The sequence below is a fragment of the Falco punctatus genome (assembly GCF_963210335.1).
Source record: "Falco punctatus genome assembly, chromosome: Z".
Taxonomy (NCBI): domain Eukaryota; kingdom Metazoa; phylum Chordata; class Aves; order Falconiformes; family Falconidae; genus Falco; species Falco punctatus.
The window spans coordinates 15,077,172-15,102,214 of record NC_137586.1 but is presented as its reverse complement, the minus strand read 5'-3'; the positions used below and the strand labels follow the sequence as shown (position 1 = coordinate 15,102,214).

Here is a 25,043-nt window from a genome sequence, read left to right as displayed (position 1 = left end):
TGTGATGATGTGATGCCTCAATTTGCACAGGTGAACTATAGTGTACCATAAAACTCTGTACAGGTCAAGAAAGTGCCAAAATGGTGATTTCAGAATAGCATGATAATTATGGGCAATTATGTGCCTGGACTTTGCTACATTGCATTTTAAGTAATACCAAAAATGCACTGAGGTGAGATTATTTGTGGGAATTTGAAGACTTCAAGGCTTTCTACCTAGTCTTTTATGAGATTTCTTGATATTGATGTCTATTATTATTGGTCCCTCATACATTCACCAGAAAACTATGGAAGCAAGGTTGAAATTACAATCACATATATCTGTCAAAAACTTAACTTCGCTGGATCTGCTTAACTTTGTTGGATCTGCTTGAAAGCAACTACAAAGTCTGGATGAGAAGCTGTAGGTAGTTTTTAGTGGAAATGACTGCAAAACTTCTTAGCTTTCCTCTCCAGACATTCCTTGCTCTCCTCCTCTGAAAGTGAGAGAACCCAAATGATTTGTCTTTCAGCATCATTATACTGAAATATTTTACTCTTCTGAGAAACAGGAGAATCAATTTTTTAAGTTCCTAGAACTGAAGAACCATGCTCAGCTGAAATACAGTCAAATTGTGTATTTATCATGAAAGTCAGACCACAGCATGTGAAATGTCACACAACATACATAGTTTGGTACAAGTGCAATGAAATCCCCTGTGTGGGTCTGACCCCAAAGATGTCTTGTTCATGGGACTGGTATAAAGTCAGCTTCAAATTTTCTAATTTCAGTATTATTTCTTTGGTCATCTTTCAGTAGTTCAACCTGTAAGTTCCAAAAGACCAGCTGAATTAGATTTCACTCAGTCTTTTTGTTCACATCTTCATTCTCCAGTTATAATTAGACACACCATAACTATAGAATATGCATGCAAGACTAGATTTTTCAATAAGCAAAGAGTGGACACATGCTTTTAGTCTGCTTCAGTCAGAAAGAAATTTTTTCAGATTTTTTAAGAGCCTCCCCAGCAATGAATATTAATGCTATGGAGAAAACCCTGCCACACTGAAGTTTTCGGAGCATTGTGTTTAATTTGTCAAGGATTTGCCATATAGTTATGCTAAAATATGTGGACAAGACTAAAAACTAAACTGCTGCTATGGTTTACAGCACCGAAGAAGATGAATCACTGCAATTTAAACATTCTGATAGAAATATGAATGAGACAAGTTCTTTATCTGACTAAGGAAACAGATAAATCTAATCCAAGTTAACAGATAAAATAATCTTGAGGGAAATCAACATTCAGTATTTCCCTGCAGAAGATTGTTCTGGGTACAACTTGCTGTTGTGCATTAGGAAGCAAAAGTACACATGAAAACATTGCAAATTAGTATTTAAACTCATTGCCCTTGATTATTTCCTTAGCTAAAACAGTCTGCAATATCTTCCAAGTAACGTAATGTATGGGTTTTATTCTAAAATAAATTAAATGTATCCATCAACAAAATATCAGAGGACAGTTCTCAGTTGTGAATTTTCATAGATTCTGTCATTGGCACATTCATGGATCTTCCTCTAAATATCTCCATTTTTGTTTGTTGGGCCTTATGTGGCACACTTGTTCCCTTCCAGATGATATGATTCTATTAAAATTAGCAGTAAGGTATGGATTGTTTATATCATAGTATGGAAGCACAGAAATATGTTTTTCTCATGTATACACTTGTTATAGTCTACGTATGAATTCTAGAGTCATCTTTGCACTTGACTCCACTAAGTCCCATTGAGTTAGCTATAATCATTGCTGAGTGGATACTTCAGAATCTAGGATGCAAAATTTAGGACTCTGAAGATAAACCATGCAAATGCACTGCTAATTTTGTTGAGTAAGCCTAACCAATCACTAGCAAATCCAAACTGCAAACCCACTGATACACAGTTTGAATTCTTCTGAGCCCACTTCTGGTTAGAATCAAAGTATATGCCTAATGTATTGTCTCAAAAGGTCTGGACTTCTGCAAAGGAGTGAATGAAAAACATGATGTGTTATGCTGTATTATAAATGTGTCCACTGTCCAGCAGTAGATGGGTTTGACACAACACCTTTGGAATTACACCACATACAAAAGGAGTCTTTGTGAAGGAGTGTTGAGAATACTAGTTAGAAAGGAGAATTTAATAGGAGGGGAAAAATACTCCTATGTCTTTATCATGGAAAGTGACAGAAAGGAAACTGCTGGAGAGAAAAACAGTAAAACTGATGGAATTGAGTTTTTAATTATGTTTCCCTGTTTTAGTTTTTGAAATCTTGTTATTTCCTACACCTATTTTGATTCACATGAAGAAATACTTCTGATGAATCTTCATCATTTGGTTGCATTACATGGATCACAGTACACAAGTAGCTTTACTGTACCAAAGCTGAAACTATTCTGAAACCTATCCATATCCAAATGTCAATATAAAGTATATCAATAATTTTAATTTATAGGTCAGTAAGAATGATATGAACTGGCTGAAACTTTCCCATTCTTTAAGTTGATATAAATTTTGCTGAAAATCTACTTTGCAAATAATTGTAGCAATGAATTGTAGACAGCATATCACATTATTTTATAGATAGCTTTATGGTAAAGGTGAAAAAAAAATATTTCCCATATATGCAAAAATATTGTGGTGATGAAGTTCTGGACACATTGCTGGTACCATTGTCGGAGAACGCATTTTAAACCCTAAAGGTTTCGTGTTTCACTAGCTCAAAAAAAAATGCTTTGTAGTCTGTTTACTGATAATTACAAGAAAGTCTGGCCTATGCTTCTCATATATATGAAGTTTGACACATACTGAAATTTCTATTTTAGCTGGGAAGTCTTAATTTCTCTGTATGATATAAGTAATATTTTCTTAGTGGCTCACAGATTTAAAACCTACCTATGCAGCATGGATAATGTTTCAATTTGAGACAATATATACAACACTGGAGCAAGTATTTCCATCTTTTCATTTCCTAGACATATTTTGGTTCACAGGAAGGAACACTTTTAATGCATCTTCATCATTTGGTTGCATTACATGGGTAACAATGCACAAGTTAATAAGTTAATTAAGTTAGTCATCCAAATAGTTCATCACAGGAAACAGCCAGTCATTCCTGAAAGCTTTGATTTTAACTATTAAATACTAAAGTAAAAATTCAACATTAATAGAGAAAACCAAAATATTAAGCATTTCTTAGTAAAGATGTCAGGAAGCTTTTGAAAATGTATACTAAAAAGTAATTTTATCCTAAAAGGTTAATTTTATTAACGAACATTTCTGTGTTCATCAGACGACCCTCCTAAAATGTGTGCATTTGGAACAATGATGTTCCTTGTTTGCAGATCCTGAAGAAAAAATGTGCAAACCTCCACTATTTCAATGCAAGACTTAGTCACATGGGAATTTTTTATGCAACTGATGTTTTATATATCAGCGTTTATACTCCTATGATTAATTTTTAACTAGAATTTCATGCTATGTATGACATAATTATTTTTCATCATGGGTTTATGAAATTATCAAACCCTTCAGTAATTTGTTGGTTTGGGAAATAAATAGTCGCATTTTAAGTACATTTCTTTCAGTACATATTTTTTTGCTTGCCTTCGCATCATGGTATGCATTTTCATTTGCCTTTCCTTTCAAATATAAATGATTTATCAAAGATTTATTTTAAATTATTGCTATCTTACATGTCCTCCATCTCTGAATACTTCAGATTGCTGTTCTTTTTTCTTGCCTATGAAATGATACCATGCAATATAAAATTAACTGGCTCAGGTTTATAAATACTTCTAATTAAGAAAAAAAGCAATCATTAAAGCTTTCTATCAGATAATGAGAAGTTTCACCTATAGTTCAATTTGGAATTAATTTTTGTATTCCCCTGTAGATAAGGATAGGCTTCTGCAAATAATTATACATCTGTAGTTTGAAATCACTTTCCTTATGCCAGTCAGCGCTGCCCAGATGAAGTGTTCTGAAGTCTAACTTTAGATTTAGTCATCATGAAGCTCAAACCTGCAAGCTTCTACATACTGAAGTACTTTGGATGAAACCTGTGGGTTTTCTTTTGGGAATAAGATTATGTGCATGCTTAGTATTTTTCAGCTGTTAACCTTAAATGTAGATTTAGATGCTCACTTTCAGGTGTTGCTCATACTTCATCTGCTTGTCCCTACATTCTCACATAGAATGGTGAAAACCCACTACCAAGTATGTGGTCTAGGACTTACTATTTTTCTCTATGTCATTTTAAGAATACAAGGCATTGAATAGGTGTTAAATGTGATGTGAAATACCCTTGAGGCAGTCTGTGCCTCTGCTCTAGAAACAAGATTTCCCAGTTGAGATCAATGATAAGTTCTGCTTAAAAAAAGACAAATTCTCCATCTGCTTCAATCATGTTTTTCATGATGTATGAGCAACAATCAGCAAAGTAGTCTTAAAAAGTTCCCCTTTCCCTTCCTCAAAAATTACTCCTGGTTTTGGAGGTGATTTCATTTGTACAAAGCTCAAAAAGCAGCTTTACCATCTAACTGGGAGTAGAATCAGGAGAGATAAGGACAATAAAAAAAAAAGAAAATTAAGAGAAGATTGTACCCAGGGATTTCTTAAAGTGCTGGACTCAGGGAGGGCAATAATCAAAAACTTTCAGTGGCCTTCGTTTTCAAGGTGTGAGCAGTGTCCCCAGCAATCTCCGTGCCTCTGTTGGTATGGTATGTCTGTCAACAGCATCACCAAAAGCACTGAGCTTCGGTGATGTAGGTTTACCTGCTTGCTTTGGGCAGCTCCAGAGCAGCATAATTGCGAAACCTGAAACTATGGCTTGTATCTGAACGAGTGTGTGGGTTAGGGAGCAGAGCACAGCTCTCTGCACATTATGAATAAAGTAGGAAGTGGGTGATCAGCTCCTGCAGGTGTTGTTGCACATTCTTAGCAAACCCTCTGTAAAACCCAGAAAGCTCCCAGATCTCGCATGCAGAAATGGTGAAGTGTTCCACAATAAAACTGAAAGCCAATGTTGCATTTGCAGGGTAGCTCAGAAGTATTTTGTTTTATGAAAGGATGCCACTTTAAAATACAAAACTTTTGACTGTGTAACTGCTTGAAAAATCCTGAAGTCTTTTTTTGTAAAAACTAAATAAATTCATTAGCAAATTTAAAGTTCCAGGCATTTTTTGCCTGCAAAATGTTTCCTTGCAGTACCTGATCATTGCCAGGTTTTCTTTACATTCATAAAAACAGGAGTCAACAGCTCCCTGCACCAGGGGTCAAAGGGAATAAGGTCTTGCCAAAGACCATACACTAGGCCAGAGAAAGAGAGGGGTTGTCTGCTTTTTAGGATATGCAGTGAAGAAACACTTTTCCCTTTGTGTGCGAGAGACTCCCTTGTTATGGAAGGGATTTTCTCACATATGTCTACTGCTGTATGTTTATGGTCAAGTAGGTACAATCAGACCAGTCTTGAAATGGAAGGTAGTGTGATATGCCTTGCTATTCAGTTCCAGTTTTGTTTAGTATGCAGTCTTGGACTAGAAATTTCTGGGTTGAGGCAATAGATAGCTTAGATGCTACAGTCTGATACCTTGAACATAATCAAGAGTTAAGCTTTTTCAGCTAAGTCTGGACTGTGTAGAAACTAGAGGCCAGACTGATGGACTTGCAAGAGAGTCTGTTGCTCATAAGATGTAATATAGCTGTTCTGAGCTAATTTGGATTTTTTTGAGCACTATTACTGGCTTTGAGAACAGATATACATTATTGCTGCAATCCAGCCAAAGAGTGAGAAAAATATGAACAGCTGAAGCCAGACCACCCTCTGCCAGGATGGGATAGTTCCTTACTTCAAGGGAGATCTGTCATTGTTTCCAGTTAAAATCTTTGTGCCAAGTAATCCCATTCTATTGCATTCTAGTGGTGAATTGATCACCAGTGTTAGTGTCTTCAGCCAATGGATGTTGAACTGCAGGTGTGAGTGTTAAAAATGTTTTTTCTTTCTTTGACTGCTCCTGTTCTGCTGAGGTTGCTAATTAGATACTGTGCTTCATCTTTGTGCCAGTCTCTCATCCAAGCAGTGGAACATCCTGGTATTTAGGGAGGGAATAAATGGAGACATGTCATTTAAGCTTTGTCAGTACTGGGGCCCATATCACCCTTGCACATGAGTCCAATCTATTTTATGATTTTGAAAAGGACTGGGGAGAACTGGCCATGGCCAAAATATTGGTTTGCCTAAGACTCCTATGCCACCAACTACTGTTTGTTGCATATGTTACTCCAGCAAGGACTCTAGGCACTGCTGAGATTTCCCTTTGATTTGCCACATATTTTGGTATTAGCAGCTCAGGACAGAGTAATTTAGTATCTCAGGACAGCACTGAAGATTTTAACAAAGTGAGAATTGGATGTCTTTTCCTTATCCTGCCCTGAAACTTGCTTTTGACTACAGAGAGTACATGGGTTCCAAAAAGGGGAACTTATTTTCAGGTTTTTAGTAGTTTCTTTTTGAGTGCACACAGGAGAGGCATGGAAATTATAGAGTACTTTTATATGCAGGTTGATTTCTCCAGAGGTTGTTGAACACAGAATACCTGGACATGAAGGGAAGATGGAATCTTTCTCTTTATGTTATGTTAGCTACCAAAGAGGTATCAGTATTTCCCTTTCACAAGACAGGAATGGCAAGGGTCAGAGTCACAAGTTTTACATCAAGACAACTTCAGTGTGTTGAACTTCCTGATAAATTAATATTCTCCAAGAAGGTAGGTCACTGCCTGTATGGAAGTTGTTTGAGAAGGTTTCCCAAGAACACAAACAAAGTGTTTTCACTGTTCCATGCACAGTTCTGCTGCAAGTGCTGAAGCTCTGGGCATGATTAAAGAAGTTGGATACCACAAGCAACAGTGTAATGGGATATTTGGTACCTTCTATGGCAAGATTCTCTTGGCCGCTATACAGCTGCAGAGGTTTTGAGGAACTCATTCCTTTTTATTTGTTCTTTCATTTCTCTGTGAAGAGCTTCAGTTTCTGCATCTGTTTCTTCAGTGTAGCACAGCATGTAACAAAGCTGAGAATCCCAAGAAGAAAGAGGAGGCTATTGGAAACAGAGGTGTTAGAGGTCAAAGTTACCACACAGTGATGGTCCTTAACACTGTTTCCTGTGATGAGAGTGCTTTGGGCTCATGTGCAAGCCACAATGTAGTTTCAATTTGATTTCTTGTTCTGAGTGTCCAGAGGTGACTTCAGTTCCACTAGCTGCACAAACCCTTTCCATGTCCTCAGAGTACCAACAGTCTCAGAGACACAAAAAGATGAAATTAGAATCAAAATTAAATGCTCCATTAAAATAGGAAACAAAACACTGCTGAGACATTGTGACAGCTTTGGCTCCACTGGCCTGGTGATAACAGCTTCTTCATACTGTATACCCACTTCCTACCTAACTCATACCATCATTTTCAGTATTTGAATCAAAGCATTTTACACTCACATCAGTCTCAGTCATAAGTGTAGGTAATTACAACTAAAAGCAAGGAAAAGTCAGTTCTAGTAGTCAGAAAAAAAATTTAAAAACACTGTTTCCATTAATATGATGATCATTTAGTTATTGTTAGATTCCAGCAATGTACATAGATTTAGAGGGACATGTTGTTTAGGCCTTATATTTTAAAATAAGCACTTAAGCTAAAATGCACATGGTATCCTTTCCTGGCTCTCTTTCCTGTTGCCTGGATTTGGCTTTCAAGAGGCATCAGATGAAAGAAGTATTACGCACAGAGACTTGGGCAGAATTTTTACTTTAGTCCTACAAACTAATCACAATGAAGTAATTCTGTATGATGATATAATGCATGTATGCACATTGTGAATGTATACAACACTATTAGGACAACATAAACATAACCACGGGAAAAAACAATATAGGATTCCTTGCTAAAGCACAAAAATTTGAGGGTATAATAAATAACATGAAAAAAATCTTTCTGGCTTCTTTCTTTGGTTAGATTCTGCTTAGAAGAATTCAGCTGCAGAGACATGCTTAGATTGTCGGTGCTACTCGTCTTTGTAGGGGATTTAGAGTAGCAAGAGATTATAATTGATGAAGTCTGTGGATGAATAAAGACTGTGAAGAGTTAAATGCAAACACACAGTCCTCAGAGACTCAGATACAACAAGAGCACTACCATGTATAGTCTTGGCTCATTTAAACAAAGTTTGTCTTTACTCAAAATGCAAATATACATGCAGAATTAAAAAATAGTAAACCATACTTGGAGAAGGTGGTGGTGTAACGCCTTGGGGGAAAATCTAGATAACAAAAAACTTTACAATTCAGTAAGGACAATGATGTGACAGAGAAGTCTAATGCATAATGATTGTCATCTTGTAACTCTAACTTCTTGAGGTTTTACCCTTAAGGAATCTTCATATAGATACAAAGCTTTTGATTAGAAGCTTTTTACTAATGGTCCTTAGTTTGATAATCAAATGTCTGCACTTTGAAAATAGGAGGAGGGATGACAATTGGAGAAAATACTGAAAATCCCTGAAAGCAATCATTAGAGATATGGCCAAATGAAGAATGACTTGTAATTGCATGTGGCAGACAAGCGCATGCTCTGGGGAATTCCAGTAACAGATTTTTTACAATCCTGGAAAAGCTGGAGAGATAACAGAAATAGCTACAAAATAATTGCTGGATGGAAAAATAATGCCTTGAGATGAGCCAAAATTAAAAAGGTTGGGTCTTTAAATTAATCAAAAAGAAATCTGAGATACTGGTTAAGTCAGTGATATCAGTGCCTTATGGGTAGAAAACTGTTTATAAAAAGGTTTTTGGTCTAGTAAACAAAGGTAGAAATAAAAGTAATGGAACCTCAAGACTGATGAACTTAGAAAACAGTAAGATGCAGATTTTAACAATGAGTGAACTTAACCAAACAAACTCTGTAGTGATACTTTCCTTCTCTTATCTTCAAACAGGTAGGACACCTTTCAAGTTTTAGCCAAAATGATATTTTAGTAGACCTCTAGCTGTTGGGCTCAATATAGGGACAAGTATTTTAAATGGGATGTCTTGCAAAATGTAGGACAACAAACAGGATGTAATCACTGAATTGAAAGGGACATAAAGAAGTTGGTGGGTCCATCCCTATGTGTAGGGTAAGAACTAGAACGTACTTGTGCCATAAGTTTATCCTATTTCTTCAACAAGGACATCAAGCCATGAAATTTCCAAGTTCACTATTAGAAAGTGCCTCCTAAAAAAAGCTGCTGGCCTTTAAACACATTACTTCTTGCTTAATTCCACTATGGAATTGAAGGGGAAAAAAATAGGAAAAATAATTTATCCTTTTCTTCTTTGCAAAAGACTTCAGTATTAATTTTGTTCTCACTCAGTTTTACCATATTTCACTAAACAACCACCATTTTTTAAATAAACCCAGGAATTCATGTTTTCTAGACCTCTAATCATTCTCACTCTTCCCCTTTGGGCTCTCTCCAGGCGGCACACTTTAATACTGCAGTAGCCTCCTCAGTACTAAGTGAAAGGATTATTAGCAAAACACCAAAGAATTCACTTGTGTAATTAGCAGTGTCAGGACTTTAGTACTTTGCTGCTTAAGTAATGAAAAAACTCAACAGGTTTCAAATGCACTATTATTGTTGACAAATATGTTGACATGGTGCTTAAAGAAGCCAGGAACCCAAATTTATCCATAAATTTTTGAGTTCTTTGTTAGTAAGCAAAACAACTGCTAAGATTTGGTAATTTTGCTTTGATTTCCAAGTGACAGGAGATGTCAATCTCCACTATACAAATGCGAACTTGAAGAAAATCTCCAGAAGGCAAGGGGTTTCTTTTCAATTGTAATTTGTTTTTACTGAACTGTGGATTTGCTTTTTTTCCTTCTGCTCTCCTCTTCCTTAGATTTTGTTGGACATATACCTTGGGGCAACTCCTTCTGGGTAGCTTTTAACCCACTCATGATACTTGAAACAAAATTCTAGGTTTAACATGAAGGCATCAAAGCAGTGATTTCATTTGGTAGTGTTGAGTAGCTTCTCTCAATGTGAGTGCTCAAAGAAATGGTTACTATGGTTTGGTTGTGGTTTGTACATGAAGCGTGCATTCAGTGCAGCACAGATGTATACCAGCTCACTCATGTAATTATGTCTTCTACCTCTGGAGCACTGCATCATCTTTTTTTTTTTTTTTTCTTTTTTTTTTTTTTGAGGCTGCACCTGTTTGCTGAAGGTGTAGCTTCTGTGCATCTTCTCAAACTGCCACTTTTCTAGTATGGGCTTGATAGAAATTTAAGTCGAGCCTTTTACAACTTACATTACAAATGTATTTGAAGGTGTAGAGAGACCTGCACACCACTGAATGCCAAAATACCTTTCTGTCTTTCATGTCTTCACTTGAAACTCTGTCTCTGAGCAAGGAAAACTCCAGCAAGACTGTATCAGTGTTTATGTGAAATTCTGCTGCTGGTCTTTTCAAGAAAATTGTAGAATTAAATGATAATTTAGTTTTAAAGCACAGGAGCTTATATACTTTGTGAGCTGTTGGGTTTGTGTCTTGTTCATGTCTTGGCAAAGACATATTCAGGGCCTTCTATAGACAGTACATTCTTCTAGGCAGAGCCCTCTCTACTCTGTTAAGGTGAGGCACCAAATATATCTAAGAAGCAGGTTCAACAAAATGTATTTGCTTTGGGGTATGTGCAGTACTGATGTTCTATCCTAATGCTTCATGTATACAGTGAGATTTCTTCCTCCGCTGTTTGTTTGATAAATTTGGTCTGCTCTGCTTTTTTTCAGGCCCTAAAAATGAAGGTTTGAAACAGATAGCACCTTCCTCAGCAGCACTCTCCCTACCTGTACCTCCACCACACACAGCTATGCAGTCGTTATTTCCTCCACCAGCCTCCCACCCATCCCTGCAGGCCCCAGCAGCTCCCAGCCTGCCTCCCAGAAACATCAAGACCGGCTCTGAAACAAAGTAAGCAGTCATAACCCCCAAAGTCTTCATTTTCTCACCTCTTCCTGCTTATCACTTTGCTCATGCAGCAACAGTTGATGGCTGCAGGTGTCCCATGTTTCTGGGGGACTGGGGTCCCATACCACTTCCCTTATCCTACGCTGTCCCTGGCTTGTTTGGAATTAGGTTTTGTTAGCTTGAACCCTACATCTGTTCAGTTGTTTCCCTAAATTGTCTTATCTATAGCAACACTCTTCTCTGCCCTGTTGGTAAGGGGAGGGAGGAGGGAGCAAGCACCCCGCTGCTTTGTTTTTTTGGGGTTTCGTTGGGGGTGTTTTGTTTTATTTTTGACTCCAGAATGGTGCAAAGACTTCATACACTATTGGCCAGGAGGGCCAGGTCCATGGGCCGGTACCCCGGGAAGCAGCTTGGCGGTTGCGGAGCAGCCGCGGGCGCTGCGGCGCGGTGCGGTGACGCCGCGAAGCCTGCGCCGCACACGGGGCTGCTCTCCGCAGTTCGCAATTCCGCACGGCGCTGCGGGCGGCAGGGGAACGGAGCGGAGAGGCGTCCCCAGCGCTTCGGTCCGGCGACAAAACCCACCGGGAAACGGCCGAGGCCGATCAGCGGGCTGCTCTCCGGCCAGCAAGCGGCGGGCAGGGAGACTACACCGGGCACGGCGCGGGGAGTCAGCGCTCACGCTGCGCCGCAGTGCGGTGGCGCCGCCGCAGCCTGGCCCCGCCGCTGCGCTGGGGCTGCGGGAGCGGCGCGGGGGGTGCGGGGGCCGCTGCCCCTCGGCGGCCGCAGCGCCGGCACAAGCTGTGCTGGGCGCCCTCCTGCCGGCGCTGGGGGAGCCGGGCGTGTCCCCCGCCTTCAGGGGCCTGCGAGATGCACCCCGGGCTGTCCCTCGGTGTCCTGCCCCTGCGTGCCCCCGGCACCCCCCGCTCTGCTGCAAATGTGTCACCTGGGTGCTGACGCCTTTTCTTTCACCCCGTCCCGGTGCTTTCTCTATCAAGCCAACTTTAAAACATGACATTCTGCTTTCAAGTCCTTCCTTTGGTTACACTTCTTTGGCAATGGCTGTCAGCCCTAGTTTTCCTTCAGGCGGAAGTTATTACAAAGTTAAAAGTCCCTGGTGTTATTATTACATTCTCAAATTCTTGCTTCTCTCAGTTCGACTGCACTTTTAAATCTGACAACAATAGAGACCTTTTACCTGGCCTAACCTTGTACCACTGTTTCTGTCATCCCTTGTTTAGACTTCAAGCCCTACAAGTTGAGGAGCAAGTCTAAGAGCTGTATTAACATTGAGCAAGAGTCTGGCATTCTGCTTGTGCATTGTGCCAGAAGCCTGCACCTGCAGTGATGGTTAAACAGCCCAACAAACTCTTTTCATTCAGTCAACCCATCTGCCTGTTATATTTTTCATACCACACTCATATCCATGGTATCTGAGCTCCTTTGGCTCATTTTCTCCTTTTACACTCACAATCAAGGTGTCCCTATCTGAAAAACTGAGTTGCAGTCAAGAAGAACATTTTAGGGAATCTCGTGGGTATTTAAGTAGGCTCAGCCTACTTATACTGACCCACTAATACTGTCCAGCCATTGTGTAAGATAGCTGAAAAGAGCACCAGAACAATTGTGAATGAAAATACAATCACACAACCACCTTCACAGGTTTCACATGTCTTCTTTTTCATATTTACAGAAGTATTCCAGACAATGAGGAAAATTACGATGATGTTGAATTTGTTTCACAGGGTAAGAGGCATACATTTTAATTAATGGCAGCTGTAAGAAGCTGTAAGCATATTGTATTTGTAAGATAAGCAAAAGCATATTGTATTCATGAGTGACCTGTATAAATAATTGTGCTGGTTCTGCAGTTTTATGGGTGAAGATGGTAGTCTCATAACACTAACTATTCTATAATCAATATGACAGACTCTCTGGAACTGCTTTAAGTTATGTCCCCTCTCCCCACCTTTTTTTGTTACAAATATGCTGGAACTGTACATTACCAGATTTTCAAATCCAAACCAAAATGAATGCTGCTGTTTCAGAGTTGAAGCTGTGTGCTCTGCTGAAGGAAGTGTTGTTTTATACTTGGTAAAAAAAAATAATTTGTTGACTGTGCTTCTAATGTCGCTTTGTGGTCTGCCTTCCGTAAGAGGCAGTGAGCCGCTATGTTGTACCAGGAGCAGACAGCGAAGCAGATTGTGACACAAAGAATTTCAGTCTGCCTTCTGATCTCTCCTCCAGAGGACCTGGCCTGTGCCAGGCACAGTGTGCATCATTTAGTGTGCTAGCCATTCCTGCCATACAGCAATGTGAGCTGTCGAGCTGAAATGAGCCCAAGCTCTTTTCTTACGCAACTACCTGCAGAGTAAGGATGAAACAGAAGATTCAGGGGTTTTCTTCTCCTGCAGTCCAGGGTAGAAGCTGGCTTAGCAAAGAGTCTTTGGCCTCCTTATTCAGCTGTTGGGCTGGGGCAAGCAAGTTCTCTGAGGTCTGTTTGGATTTATTAGGTTGTTAACAATTTTTTTCATACATGAATATGCATTTTTGTAAACAAATAGCATAAGTGAGTTTGCATGGTGAAATATGCTATTATTTAGATATTTCTAGTTTACAGTGTACTACAAAAGCAACCTGGAAAAACTCTGATTTTCATTAAAAGACAGGAACCTGCACATATTTCTATTTAATATCACTGGTATTAGTGCCAGTTTTTATATAGTTAATGCTAGAATGAACTGTTTTCTGTACAGCAAAAAATAAATACCTTGTTTTTATTTTTTGTCAAATAGGTCACAGAAACACAGAGGGGGTAAGTGTTATCCTCCATGATAAACCTAGCCTTACTAGACTTACACAATTAGTAAAATCCTTTCAATGCATTAGAAAATTAATTTCAGAATTAATGCCATATATTGGCAGTAAATTGTAGAAGCATGTACTGTGAAGGACAGAAATAAATACGGGTAAGCAGAGCAAACTGGAACTAACGATAAAAGCTGGCTAGACACCAAAAATTGATTTTACAAAAAGGAAAGCCACCCCTTCTATTTCCACTGTTATTTCATTTCACTGAAATTTTCCAGAAACAAAGGCCCTGTTCTCTTCTGCTAATAAACCACTTGTTCCGGTTAAGCACAGCGTTGTATTGGTGTCTTTAAGTACCTGGCTGTACTAGAACCAAAAATAGTCTCTGGGACCCTAATCTGAGTCCCATTTAGATCCCTAGTGATACAAGAAATATGCAAAAATCTATAATGAAAAACAAGAAAGAATTTGGAAAACAGAGGATGTTACAAACAATTAACAAAACGTCGCTTTGGGAGAAGGAACAGACACCATAAATATGCCAAGCTGGGACATGACAAGACAAGCTCAAGGAGACTCAAATGGTTAATGAGACCAAACAGAAAATTACTTGAACTACGCATGCACTGTCCTAAGTAGCATACTAAAAGATCCACCCTCGAGCAAAGAAAGACCCTTGCTAATAGAGCCCTCTCCCCACAGAACACGCACAGTGAAAAACAAGAATGCTGTACCTTTAAATGGAGTCGAGGCTCATGAAAAACAATTAAAATTATGTGTGACTAAACATAATCATAAACATTTGTTCAAAGTGTGTAAAACATTTTACCATGTGTTAAGAGGTGTGCTAGCTCTGTGGATTTATCACCTAGCACCCATTTCTGCAGGCTTACAATGAACAAGTATCTCTACTCTGCGTGTGCCTGGTCCACTCTTGCACACCTCAAAGAACCCAGCTTTGGGATAACACTAACATTCCAGTTTAACTAATGCTAACTATGGCAGTGCAATCATCAACACAGATAAAGGCTTTCCAGGACTAATATTGCAATTAAAACCTCCACTTTTGATAAAGCAATGAGCTAGTGTAGTAATAATCCAGGACTTTATAGTTGTGGTATCATAAAAACAGTCAGAAAAAAAGACTAGTGGATTTGAATAATTTAGTAACTTGGTTTGAGAAGATGAAATTAATTTGTATTTACATGTTGCTGTAAATATTTTTTGATAGTTTTTGTAAAGCTTACATAGCAGGTTCAGTTTCTCCATGTCTTTCCAAATACATCTAGGCCATTGAAAATTGACTTTTTCTTACAGGGCCAAGAAAGTGGTGGAGAGATGTATGAAGACATAAATGATATCAGGTAATAATTTTAAGCTCTATAAGCTATTGTATCTTAACTACGACAAGCTTGATAACCATGATACTTCATCTGGCACAAAAGCATGATTTCACTGCAGTCCCTGCCAGGCATTACCGTGTTCATTAATTTCACCTAAAGAAAGTTTCATTGCTCACAGGTTCTTTCCTACATAGACCTGCTATGCCCTGGGCTGGAAGAACTCCTGCAATAAAATCATGTGGTTACTATGACTGAGATAACCGAAGTCTGATTTCTGATCTAAGGACCATGCCTGAATCACTGAATTATAGCCTAAGGAGGTTTTTCCTTAGATTAGGAACTAGGTACTGTATGGTCCCAGACAGATCCTTTGTTGTAGCTGTTTTTCTTGCTTTCTAGATAAATGAGGCTGAATTTACAGTTCTCATGGCTGGAATCCCCAAGTTAAGCTACAGAGTCAGAATATGAGCTTATTCTTCTGCCATTTAGCCCTTTGTGTTGAGGAGTCTTTTGCTCGCTAACATCTAAATGTATGGGATTCACTGTATGACGTTAGCCAAAGAAAACTCTAATTCTCTTGGAATAACACTCTAAAGTTCCTACACAAAAACACTTTTTTTTCAGATGTAGAATGACTTTCAGCAAAAAGTTATTGTTTAATTCCCTTTGAAAACAGATAATTTTATAAATACATAACCAGAACAAGTGATCCACATTCAGTCTTTCTTTAATATAATTAGAGCATATCAGTTTTGGAAAAGTACCCAAAAAAGGAAGAGGAGGCAGCACCACTCAATCAGTTCCGTAGGGTTTGTAAAGTATAGTTCTTCCAGCCAAACCACTGGCAGCAAACGGCAGAGCTGTAGCTATAGCCCTAATTACGTGCCACGGCCCAGGTCTTAGCACCATCCAGTAATGAAACACAGCAGGCAGTGTGCCCTGGTGTGATAGCCACATTTATGATGCAGTGCAAAAGATTTGTGTCATTTGTGTAGACTGCTGGAATAGGTTGCAATTAGGTTTAAAAGCACAGTCCAGTAGTAGCTCAGGCTTCAGTTCTGGCTGCATCAACCACCGATGGCTGGGACAAATACTCAACAGCTGCAACCAGTGCCACAACACCTAGACTACTACTGGTTTCCAAGCTTGCTTGCTAAACTAAGCTCAGAGATGTCTAGACACACATGTGTAGAGCCAGTCTCTTACCTCCAGATAACCTTTTCTGTCATACTGTCTGCTTGAGGACAGACACTTTAAATTATGCATTTTAAGGCTTTTTTACATAGAACGTCAGGAGGGGATGTTGCATATAATATAAAGGAAATGGCTGCCTACTCTATCTGTTTTAGAATCTGTAGCTGTGCTTTCACTGGCAGAAGTCCTTTTCCATCACATGCAGTTTTTTATTAACCTTGGGTAAGAAAGCTTTAGTGAGATTTGCTTCACTGTTATATTCAAGCCTGGCAATTTACTTTCAGATCAATGGGAAAAAAGAAGAAGTTGGAGAAGGAAGAAAAGAGAAGAATGAACCAAGAGAAGAAAGAACAAAAGGAAAAAGAAAAGAAAGAGCAAGAAATGAGAAAGAAGTTCAAAGTAAGCTTTTTGTTTTGTAGTCTGGACAAAACATGTAAGAAGCATTATTTAGCATTATTGAGTTCAAAATACACTTTTCAGATGGATACAAAGGTATTTGTTGTGGTAGGTAGTTCAAGTACCTGGTTAAATTCTGAATAAAGGTTTAAGACACCCTTTTATGTTTGGCATACCCTTGGCTTCAGGCTTTGTACTGAGGGCAAAGGTGGTTTTTCAGTGCTTATATAGTTTTTGTTAAATACCCTTCTGATGTTCTATGTAAAAAAGCCTTAAAAACATTTGCTTTCACTTTGCTGTTTAAAAAGCATTTATGTCACCAGAATAGCATCAGAAGTCATTAATAAAAGTGGAAATTGGATCCCATATACTTAGCATCTTTTTCTTCACTGGAGTCAGACATAACAGTATCCAGCCCTTAACGCATTGCCCTTGCGCTGGTCTAAAGGAACCTAAAGGAACTTAGAGCCTGAATGGGAAGGAGGGGAACAGGGCACGTGCAGGCAAGCTACAGTCATTGTCAGAGTCTAGGGGCTAAATAATGAGACAGTTCTTCCTGGTTTATATCATTTTTGTATAGCTGGCTGTCAGCATGTTACCACAGTTTACAAATCTGCCAGTCATTTTCTGTTAACTAATGCCTGTTCACAAAGCTCCACTGTGCTCCTCTCAGTGTCATTGCACATAGCTGGCTGCTTTCCTTTTCTTCGCTCTGTACACAGTAAAGCCATGGTGATTCTCTCACATCATGGCCTTGGTCTGCTGTGGGGAGACTGGCACGAGCTGAGGAGCAAACATTAAAGGAAAATACTAACAGTTGATAATAGTGGATCAGCAGGCATTTGTCAGGCCCCATCTGTTTTTCAGACCATGCCTGTGAAGTGTAGTCAGTGCACAGAATGCTTTCAGACTGCTGCCTTACAGCCGTTACAGTATGTTATCATTCTTAAATGCAAACAAATACATTTTGGTGCATATTTTCTTTCCCATTTCTTCACCATCTATACAGGATAGATATTCCTGAGCTGGTCTATAACTGCCAGCAGCCACATGCCTCTGCAAGATGATTTATATCTTAAAGCCACAGGCACTAAATTCCAAAGTCGTTTCTTCGTAACATATACTAAAGATCTCACAAAGAGAATCCTGAATTCCAGTAAACAATGTGATCATCTGTTGTGAGTACTTGTAGGATCATGTATAGAGTAGGATTATAAACACAGAACACTATGTGGTAGACATTTATGTTAATGAACTTTTGCTAATATGATTTGTATCAGAAACAGCGTGGCCAGCAGGACCAGGGAAGTCATTGTCCCCCTGCACTGGGCACTGGTGAGGCCGCACCTCAAATCCTGTGTTTGGGTTTGGGCCCCCCACTGCAACAGGGGTGTAGAGGTGCTGGAGTGTGTCCAGAGATGGGCAACGGGGCTGGTGATGGGTCTAGAAGCCAAGTCTGTTGAGAAGCCACTGAGGGAACTGGGGTTGTTCTGTCTGGAGAAAAGGAGGCTCAGAGAGACCTTATCGCTCTCTACAACTACCTGAAAGGAGGCTGTAACAAGGTGTGGATCGGTCTCTTCTCCCAAGTAACAAGCAACGGGACAAGGAAACAGCCTCAAGTTGTGCCAGGGGAGGTTTAGCTTGGATATGAGGAAAAATTTCTTCCCTGAAAGGGTTGTGAAGCACTGGAACAGGCTGCCCAGGGAAGTGGTTGAGTCACCAACCCTGGAGGTATTTAAAAGACACGTAGCTGTGGCACTTAGGGACATGGTTTAGTGGTGGACTTGCCAGGTTTAATGGTTGGACCTGATGATCTTAAAGGTCTTTTCCAACCTAAACAATTCTATGATTCCATTATTCCAGTAGGTATGCTGCTGGAACTACATGAAGCTGCCCAGTGGAATTAAATACGTGTGTGTTTTGTGAACCTGTGAAAGGCTTCATAGGCTAGCCTCTTGGTTTTAGTCTTTGTATTTCTGTGATTTTGCCAGTCACTTCTTCAACTGGTCTACTTCTGTGCTGATTATTGTTTTCATTCCTGATTATTAATCTCAGTTGGGCAATTCAAGACAGTAGTTACATCTTTCTGTTTATTTGCCTAGAGTATTTTAAATGTTAATGAAACAAATAATTATCTTTACAGTTACTTTCCCTTTCATTTTAATATTTGGGAAAGAATTCAATTTTTCCACATCTGTGATTTCTTTTGTTGTTTCTTTTCTACAGTTAACAGGACCCATCAACGTCCTTCATCAGGCACGAGCCTGTGTTGACCACAAGGGAGGGAAGAATGAGCTGACTGTCAAACAGGGGGATGAGATTGAAGTCATTCGCCTCACAGACAACCCAGAAGGAAAGTGGCTGGGCAGGATAAAAGGCTGTTGTGAGTTCTCTTTCTTTGCTGTGCTCCTGAATGTTTTCACTGTGTGACAGCAAACACGTGAGCATTACACCGAGGAGTAGCCTTACCAAGCTGGAGTCACGGGCCACCAAAGTAAATAATTACCACAACTCACCCTCCTGTCCTTAGCTGACATGCAAGGCTTAATTCATAGTAGGAACTTAATGTAATGTCTACAACTTAATGTAACGTCTACAGGCACTAAAATGAGTTAAGGAACAATATGCTGGGATCTTCATGGGCCTATTCAGAGGTAATTCCATGTCAGCCTTTAAACAGCATCAGAACTTGGCTCTATGCAAGTAACAAGGGTCACGTTTTTTAATGTCTTTGTATTAAAAATAATATGGATGTTCCTAAAAAAAGAAGCAGAAAATATAAGGTCCTGTTTTAAGTGTTTGTCTTGTTCCTATTCCTGTGGAAAGTTTCTAGCTAATTTCTAGATTTTATTTTGTCTAAAATCTAAAATGTTTCTCTAATTGTATAAGTATTATCAGTGGATTTCTGAGTATGATAAGGTCTTGGTAATCTGGCTCCTGGGTTATAGCAAAGACATTAAAAGACTGATCCCTAAAATCAATGAAAATTATTAAAAGCACTTGCTTGATTTTTAAGGAGACTAAAAATGACAATAAGTTCGGTAAGAGAGTTCATACATGCAGAACAGGAAAATGCCAGCTGAGCACTTTGTAGTACTGGATGTAAAAAGATACTAAGGAACTCAAGTGTGTGTGTCACATCAAAAGAGATGCTGAGAGGGCTGGGACTGTGCAGCCTGGTGAAGGGAAGGCTTAGGGGATCTTGTAATTGTTCATAAATATCTGATGGAAGGGTGCAAAGAAGAGGGCGCCAGGCTCTTTCCAGTGGTGCCCAGTGACAGTGCAACAGGCAACAGACACAGACTAAACACATGAAGTTCTTTCTGAACATCAGGAAACACTTTGTTCTGTAAGGGTGACCAAGAAAGGGAACAGGTTGCCCAAAGGGTGGTGGAGTCCCCATCTATGGAGATATTCAAAACCTGATGGGACCTAGGCAGCCTGCTTTAGCAGATCCTGCTTGGGCAGGGAGATTGGCCAAGATGATCTCAAGAGGTAAGTTCCAGTATCAGTTTTTCTGTGACACTTAAGTTTTGTAAGTAAGTTTTTTGCATGGATCAATTTGTACATAGGAAAACAAATCTTGTGAGAGCTGGGAGAAGGGTATTTTCTTGAGCATGTGTGGTTAATTAATTAATTTACCTTTAGTTAATTTACTTTTCATAAACCAATTCTTGCCTTAGCAAAACTGCAAGCTGTACAAGACTTCTTACTGACAAGTGTCAACAGTACCGCACAATTTGTTTCATCAGTGCTGCAGCCTTCAATGTTCACAAAGGAAAATCAGTTCTGATCATTTAAATAAAAGAAAAAAGTCAATGAGTTACAGATTTGAGGGGAAGCACATGAAAAACTGGGTTTACACAGAAGCAGCAGAGTGAGGGATTTTCTATTTTTCAAGAAATGCACAGGCATTTTTCACCTTTGATAAAATCCATTTGTGCTCTCTTCCATACAGGCAGTACACCTGTCTAAAATTCCCCTCAGCAGAGGCAGAATTCCCAGTCCTAGGCCAGCTGCTCTGCTGCAGGTTTCTCCTGAGCCATTGGACCCTGGGGTATAGCCAGATCTTTTTAGTGAAGATCCAGGGACAAGAGGATAAAAATGCAGCTGCAGCATGTCTACCAACCTGAAGTGAAAGCAACACAAAGTGTTCCTCTTAACGACCCGTCAGAAACTTTGTGTCTTGAGCAGCCCTAAAATATGTCACAACACTGCAGTGGTCCCATGGTTAGCTGAGAAAGGGAGCTTGCCCCATGATTCCTGGAGTCTACACAGAAAATTCTGCTGTAGCTGAGAAGCAAGTAAAGGTGAAGTTAACATGACAGCAGCTGAAGAGTTTGGGGCAAGATCGCAGACAGATCTGAGATTTGTATTCATGCAGACAGATGGAAACTTGGGCTGAGGCAGCTTGCCGTGAGACTCTGAACGTTTTCAAAGATCATACAAAACAATCTGATTATTGATTCTGAACTTCTGTTAAACTCATCCCTTCACCATGTGCTTTAGAAACCATCTATGCCTAATTACACGGTTTCATTCATTTAGATGGATACATTAAAACAACCATGGTGGAGATTGACTACGACTCTTTAAAAAGAAAGCAACCAGAGATCAGACCTGCTGTGAAACATCCAGAGAATGACCAAGTGTATGATGATGTTGGAGAGCAGGACAGTATTAGCAGGTATGTACCAGGAACACAAGAAAAGAAACCAATGTTTCACCCCAGCCAACCTAGACAGGGGAAGTTTTACAGCCATAAAGCAGACCCTTCTCACAAAAGAACAGCCATGTATATATATGTGTATATATATACATACAAGAAATATAACTGAGCTATTTGAACTGAAGTAGTCAGAGGAACAAGAATGGATTCTGGAATTCAGCATCCATAAGCACTCATGGTCAGGAGGAATCCATACTATTGGAAGTATTGCAGTCCAAAAGAGAACCAAATGCAAAACATGCAGGATTACAATTCACCTGCAGGAAGTGCAGTTCTCTTCTCTCCCTCTCTTTTCTTGTTTTGACTTTTGAAGTCATATACTCCCTTCTCTAACAAGCAAGAACAAAAGACTCTAAAAGCAACAGGAACACTCACTGTACTGGGAAACTCCTGACCACCCTCATTGCTCTCATGAGTCTTACTACCTCATGCATTTTAAGCACGAGGGACTTGTGGAAGCATGACTCTGATGGCCCTTCAGAAGAGAGCATGCCTAATGTGTTTAGTCCTGAAAATAAGGTCTCTAAAATGCCATGAGATCGGTATGAGCTATACTTTTTTGACTTTATCAGAAGTTTCTCCTCTATGGCACAATCCCACATGTATTTGCGGTGCAGTGCTACATTTCAGACTCTCTGTTTCAATGTGCCATATTTTTCACACCAAATAGATCTTCCAGCAGCGTATCAAACTTGCTGGCATGGAAATATCCTAGTGACCTTGTGACAAGAATCAAGGCTATCACATGACCTAAAATGACGGTGGTACCTCTGTTACCTGCCCTCACATAAAAGTCTGTATGTAATGCAACAAACCAGTGCTCATTATATGTCCTGATGTGCAGAAACACCTAGCCCAGGGTTCAAATAAGAGCTCTGCATATGGGTGCAGAGGATTTCAATGTGTGGGACAACCATCTTGAGACACTCAACCATTACACTTGCTTTTACTGCTTCCTAGCACCTTAACTTGAATGTCTGGCTGGCATAAAGGCAATGCAGCTGGCTGGCTGCTGGGTACAGCTGATCCTCAGCTGCTAGAACACCCCAGTGAGTCCAGAAACAGCGCTTGGAAAGATCTGCCTTCAGGGTAGCATTCTTTAAGCAACCAATATAGTTTTGCACCTCATATTTTTCCAGGTTGCTTAATACCAGTTTCCCTCCCTGCACACTGGTCTTACAGCATCGTAAGCTAGCCAGGAGAGTCGCTTTAGTTGTTCTAGGGTTTAGGTCATCTAAGCATTAGTAATTTGTTGCGGAAGTATCTTTGGCCAATCATTTTCATTATGGCAAACATTACAACTACCCATCATAATGCAAGGAATTTAAAAAAATTATTGAATTCAAAAGCAAACAAGAATGTTCACACTGTTGCATACTAAAATAACAGTGCAAGGCACTTTGAGGGATGAATGGCTCAGATTCATTAAACCCTTTAGGCATTTTGACATTTTTACCTTCTCTAGTGATTAATAGCATTCTGTTCAGTACATGAGCATGAATTGTTGGCAGGTCTGACATACAACAACATGTTTTGAAACTACTTTAAGAACGCCATACTAAAAAAAGCCTCTTGACCAAATAGTATTATCTCATTATCAGTAGTATTTTAAATATTCCAAAATTAATGAGTGACTAGGACTGTTGTATTTCAGGATTTCGTGGCACAAGAGTTCAACAAATACCTTGTTTTGATGTGTGAGTTTAAGTAAGGCTCTGACCTGGAAATAATCTCAGTTACTGTGAACCTGGCAGGCTTTTTTCAATTACTGTTAGAATGCTGGACTAATACGTAATCCTTGAAATGTTAGAAACATGCTGTTAGAGGTTTAAATCATCACTCAACAAAAGCTAGTTGAGCAATAAATTCATTTTTTTACCATTTCATCTCAGGAAAATCCCTTCATAAGGGATGGATCTAAAGGGTGTGGATGCACTCTCTAGTGTTCAGTCAAATTATGTTTTTATTCCTATGAAGTCTGACTACATGACCTCCTGAGATCCCTTCCAACATGAATTATCCTAAGATCCTGAATCATATTTTGTACTTTAGCTTAAAGATATCAACAGGAATATAAAATATATTTTAAATATAGTAAATCATTGTCACTGTAGACATCAATTTGCATGTCTTTGAAAATGACACTTTATTGGAAATTGCTAACAGTCGCTAACAATTACTGTTAGGACTGAATGTTCTGCTCATATGAAAATATGCGCCTTCATTGGCTTGAAATATCTGCACTGATTGATGCAAACAGAGACTTCGTTTCACAGCTCTACTTATAAAATATTGTCTTTTTTTTACATTAACTGAAGATGGTATTGATAAATTTCTCTCTTATTCCCTTTTGAGTTGCTATGAATCATATTTTAAAATACTGTTTTCTGATTTGGAATTAATTATTTCCAAGGAAAAATAAAAAGAGTGTTTTTTCTTGCCTCACCTGAATCTTCTAAAAGTTAATCTCTCCTCATCAAAGAGCTAGTTCACTTAGGAATTAGATGACACATTTTCATTAGCATTAGGAGAATGCAACTACTATTTGACTGTATGAAAATTGCTGTGAATGTGATGAAAACAGAGAGAAAAAAAAGAACTGGCACATTTAGCTGTTGCCCATATGGAACACACAAGCACGTGCCTGAGCTTCCAGTGCAGAATTTGTAGTGCTCAGCTGACAATACAGACAAGTGTCAAAGTCAAAAGGTTGAGAACTAATAACTACAGAAGTGATGGGTAATCATGGTGTTTTCTTTTTCCAAAGGATGACTGTTTTTCTCTAAAATGTCTCTTATTTTTTTTTCCAGTCAGAGTGGTGGCCAAAGTGGAGCTGGAAGTAAGTTCTACATATACATTTTGGGGGGAGTTCTGTGTAATGCTTACCTTCAAATCCAGACCGCTGCAGCTTCCACCTAATGCAGTAATTATCCATAATCATGCTAAATATTAGCTAACAGGTAACAAACAAAGAAGTATAGTGGCCAAATTAACTTTCTTTCCACCTGTGGGAACGTGGGTGAGGTAGAAGTTTTGTCTTCAGATACTGTGAATCAGAAGCATGTCAGAAGATGACAAAACTTTAAATTTTTTTGTGTGAAGGTAAATCATCCCACAAACAGCACAGATATAATTGGCAAATATTAACATCAGCAAGAGGTTTTATGCAGGAGAAATCCTGAAACAGCCTGAAACACTACCAATTAAAGCTGCATTTTGCTGACAGGGTTAAGGGGAACTTCAGTTCCAGTGATACTCTGGAGTCATCACCAGTATGACTGCAGCAATTTCATACTGTCAAGAGCACGTATTCAAACTCAGTTTCCCCTTTGGTAGCACATATATTTATGTAGCATTCTCTGTTGATCACAAGAGCACAGCTCATCTTCTCATCTTAGAGTTTAGATACTAGTCATGGCAGAAGCATCCCCTGGCAGTGCTGAATGAAGCTGCTGCCAGCTAAGTACAGATTTCAATGATTACACTGACCAGTGGCTAGAATTGGACATGGAAATTGAGCTAACCCTGCACTGATGGAGGTGGGGCT

General features: G+C 39.3%; 1 protein-coding gene across 2 annotated transcripts in view; it reads left to right on the top strand.

Annotated features, from left to right (window-relative positions):
* Nucleotides 1-25,043, top strand: part of FYB1 (FYN binding protein 1) — a 49,777-nt gene that overhangs the window by 11,791 nt on the left and 12,943 nt on the right. For both annotated transcript variants that reach the window (XM_080372164.1, XM_080372165.1), the window contains exons 3-10: nucleotides 10,849-11,029; nucleotides 12,717-12,769; nucleotides 13,819-13,838; nucleotides 15,152-15,198; nucleotides 16,656-16,770; nucleotides 18,994-19,150; nucleotides 21,316-21,454; nucleotides 24,307-24,335. In XM_080372164.1, the coding sequence (XP_080228290.1) occupies nucleotides 10,849-11,029; nucleotides 12,717-12,769; nucleotides 13,819-13,838; nucleotides 15,152-15,198; nucleotides 16,656-16,770; nucleotides 18,994-19,150; nucleotides 21,316-21,454; nucleotides 24,307-24,335 (741 nt within the window). The remainder of the gene's footprint in view (nucleotides 1-10,848; nucleotides 11,030-12,716; nucleotides 12,770-13,818; nucleotides 13,839-15,151; nucleotides 15,199-16,655; nucleotides 16,771-18,993; nucleotides 19,151-21,315; nucleotides 21,455-24,306; nucleotides 24,336-25,043) is intronic.